The following is a 3,374-nucleotide window of genomic DNA, read 5'->3' on the forward strand; positions in this document are numbered from 1 at the left end:
ACTGTTCATTTAGGATCAATAAAAACAGTGTGAAGTGTGTGGACCTGCCTGTTGTGCTCTTTTCTGTCCAGGGAGCCTCATCTGGCCATTTTTGCAGCAAGAACATGAGCCAGAGCCCGTCTGCCCTGAGCCACGGCTCTGTGGAGAAATCTGTCAGTTCGAAAAGAAATGACACGTCTCTCTCTCAGCAGATTAACCACAGCCACTTCAAATTTGGTCCAAACATTCCCAAGACGTGGATGATGCTCACTTATGAAGCTTTTGAGGTTTCATCAAACGCTGTCACCGTGGTGACGCTGTGTTCACCATGAAACAGGAAATTGCTGTATCTTCAGTGTACATCATCCAATCTGTTCCAAACTTGTCATGATTAATAAGAGTCCCGGCCTAAAGACATCTAGATGACAATTAGTGACCACAGTCTAGTGACAACAGGAAGTAAAACCTTTGATTTGCATGACATTTTCACAGTGTCGTCAACACTTCATATGCTGAAATATAGGACGCAATTAGTGGCTGTTCTCTAGCGCCACATAGGGGACACAGGAAGTGATGTGTAACTCCTTGATGCACTGTCCAAAATACATGAAAAGTCTGAGCCACATGGAAGGGTCGGTATCCGGCAACAGGACGAAGCCACCGCACCCCGACATGCACAAAGGTGCGAGGGCCCTCCAGCGCTGCTTGCAGCTTCAATTCTTCATGGTATTGCCATCACCCAGATTTATAATCACAAATCAGATTTAAACTACTGTATAAACACTGTAATGAAAACCCTCAAACACTTTGAAGTTAAGAAATAATTTATTGTATTATTGTACATAGCAAACATACAAATGGGTTGATGTGACCCAAACAAGTTAAAGCGCTTACACCATCGTGACATCAGCCATCTCAGTGGCTTTAAAAAGCATAAAAAGACCAGCGTACAACTGCTTTGAATCATCTATAGTGCTTCAGTCAGTGACCATGTTGTGCTTTTGTCGTGACCTTATTTCATTTTGACTGCATCAGGCCCTTAACAGAGTCAAGTCTTATATATTTGAATTACAGTTACCCACTTTAAACCTAAAGCACTACAAAAAGTACCATCAATTTATAACTACGTTTTTTAAACCCATCATTTAGAGAGCTGTGTCCAGGATATACAGTAGTTCCCTTCTTTGCATCGCAGCAGCAGCAGCTTCTGTCCCAGTGTCATGCTGAGCATGTCTGTAAAGTGCCTGTGAACATCCATCCACTTCATCCCTGTGAGCGGCTCACGTCTGTGGCTGCAGACTCCCCTGGGCCGATACGGCTCAGTGGCTCCAGTCTATCTGACCAAAAGGTTTTCAGGCCCTTTGCTCAGTGGCAGCCGCACTCCTCCACCACCATGTTCTCATGATGCCTCATGACCATCTTCCCATTCTCGTAGTACAACATGGAGAGCGGAGCCAGGCGTGTTGGCACACAGGACAGACACGGCACCTTGTCTGGGTGGTGAAGCTTCACCAGGCTCTGGAGAGAGAAGGAGAAAAAAAAAGATTGGTTAGAACACATCTCTTCAAAAAGGCTATTGGTGTGTTATTAATAATCCTGTTTCATCAAATAGTGCACAGTAAAAGTAAAGGAGTTTGTCTTTTCTTACCTGCATGTATGCGTGGTTAGTTGGAGTGAAGGTCTCATCTACTGGTGTAGGACAGGTCCCTTCGCAGCGATAGGCGTTGTACTGTTTGGGATAAACAATCCACTCGCTCCAGCCGAGCTTCTCAAAGTCCACCCACATGTCCACCTTCCTGCAGAGAGGACTCTTCTCCTCCTCTGAGGGCTTGCTGGCAGGACCAGCTCCAGCCACTCCCCGTCTCTGCTGCTGGGTCTGGTGGTGCCTCTTGGCCCTGCGGCTCCTCGTCCTGGAACCAGAGCCGGCCGTCGCTCGCTCCCTGTCCAGGCTCACATACTTGGAGTGCTCTGCTGTGCGGATGAGCGTTGGCATTCTCTGGCCGCTTGGGTTCTGCCTTGAGAAGACCACCATAATGACCCGGTCAGCGGTTCGGTGTTGGACTCCCTCCTGCTCCTGCTCCTGCTCTTCTTCCTCCTCCACCTCAGCCTCAGCCTCTTCCGTGCTCTGTGTGGAGTGGTCCTGCTGCAGCCAGTGACTGAGCATCTCTGTCATGTTGAACACCCTCCAGGAGGAGGGGGAGACCATGGAACTGGGATGAGCTCTCAGGCGACCCAGGAACAGCCTGTTCTCTGGGCAGAGCGTGCCAAAGCATCTGCCCCTGTGGGAGTGGTAGATGTCCACTGAGGCCTGGAGAGACTCTGTGAAGGCAGGCAGGCGGATGCGAAGCTCGGCCAGTTGGACGTTGTCGCTTGCAGACATGGAGGACATGTCAAAGGTGACGGACCACCTCCTGCCAATCTGCTGGCAGCCTGAAAGAGACGCAAGGAAAGAAAATTGGTTATTTATAGAGAAGGCAGTTCATTGGCTTCATTTGACTTAAATTGTGATGACAATAATATTTCTTATATAAGTCTTAGAGACTTAAGCTGATAAAATACTTTAATCAAACAAAATTTGATTTGTCAGATAATTAAATTAAAGGTGTGTGTAACAACATCAGCACCCACTAAAACAATAATACCAAACTCCATCCAAAAACTGCTTATTTCTAAAGTTGAATACTCACTTTTGGCGACAAGGCTGGTCACAGAGTCGGAGTCGTGCAGGTCGGGGTTGTCCTCCGTCATGGGGTGACTCACACTGGGAGCCGGGGTCCTGGCCTCGGTCAGCATGGTCCGGTACAGCTGCATCATGTAGAGAGGCAGCCTGCTGGTCTGCTGCCGCTGCACAGTGCGTCTGGAGCCGCCGCCCATCCCACGGAGCAGTGCGTCAGGGTGCATCCCAGGAAAGGGCTGCCCGCCGACACCCAGAACCAAATCCAGCAGAAGGAGAAGCGCAAAAAAGAAATCCACTGCTGGTCCCTTCATAATTCCCTGTTGTGGTGTTGTCTCCTCCACGGGTAGCGTACAAATGCTCCAGATGAGATGCTCGGAGTCGGTTTTATTGTCACACCCTCTCTCCTGACGGCCTTTGAAGAGATCTGTCAGCCGCAGATGGCTGAAGGGCGTGTGTGATCCACGGGAGCGCTCAAAGACTTAAGTGAGACAAGGTCGTTGTGTATCGAAACCAATTGGCCTTTGTACTGGCCGAGGTGTGAAAAGTGTAGAAGCCCACCACTCTGATTGTTGTTGTTCTGTATATTAGAGATCCCTTTGATAAGAAGCCATGACAATAATATTAGTTAAGGAGATTACGAGCTGCACAACTGCGCTGTGATTAATGGGGAAACAAGACGGGAGTTAATCAGAAATCACTCTCTGTGTGTGAGCTGTTA

The 3,374-nt window shown here is 48.6% G+C and overlaps 1 protein-coding gene across 1 annotated transcript; it reads right to left on the reverse strand.

The window, feature by feature from the left end:
• Positions 1-1,344: 1,344 nt before the first annotated feature.
• Positions 1,345-2,880, reverse strand: LOC139219197 (nodal homolog 2-A-like). The gene is made up of 3 exons (XM_070851003.1): positions 2,667-2,880; positions 1,628-2,409; positions 1,345-1,497 (listed from the first exon to the last, which is right to left on the reverse strand). The coding sequence occupies exons 1-3, from the start codon at positions 2,878-2,880 to the stop codon at positions 1,345-1,347; spliced, it is 1,149 nt and encodes a 382-aa protein (XP_070707104.1).
• Between the last annotated feature and the right edge of the window lie 494 nt (positions 2,881-3,374).

Source organism: Pempheris klunzingeri, chromosome 19 (assembly GCF_042242105.1).
Source record: "Pempheris klunzingeri isolate RE-2024b chromosome 19, fPemKlu1.hap1, whole genome shotgun sequence".
Lineage (NCBI taxonomy): Eukaryota > Metazoa > Chordata > Actinopteri > Acropomatiformes > Pempheridae > Pempheris > Pempheris klunzingeri.

Excerpts from the sequence above, each read along its gene's own strand:
- LOC139219197 (XM_070851003.1), bottom strand. The coding sequence starts at position 2,880 with ATGCACCCTGACGCACTGCTCCGTGGGATGGGCGGCGGCTCCAGACGC. Across the intron at positions 2,410-2,666 it reads GACCAGCCTTGTCGCCAAAA|GCTGCCAGCAGATTGGCAGG; the intron begins GTGAGTATTCAA and ends CGTCTCTTTCAG. Across the intron at positions 1,498-1,627 it reads CTAACCACGCATACATGCAG|AGCCTGGTGAAGCTTCACCA; the intron begins GTAAGAAAAGAC and ends TTCTCTCTCCAG.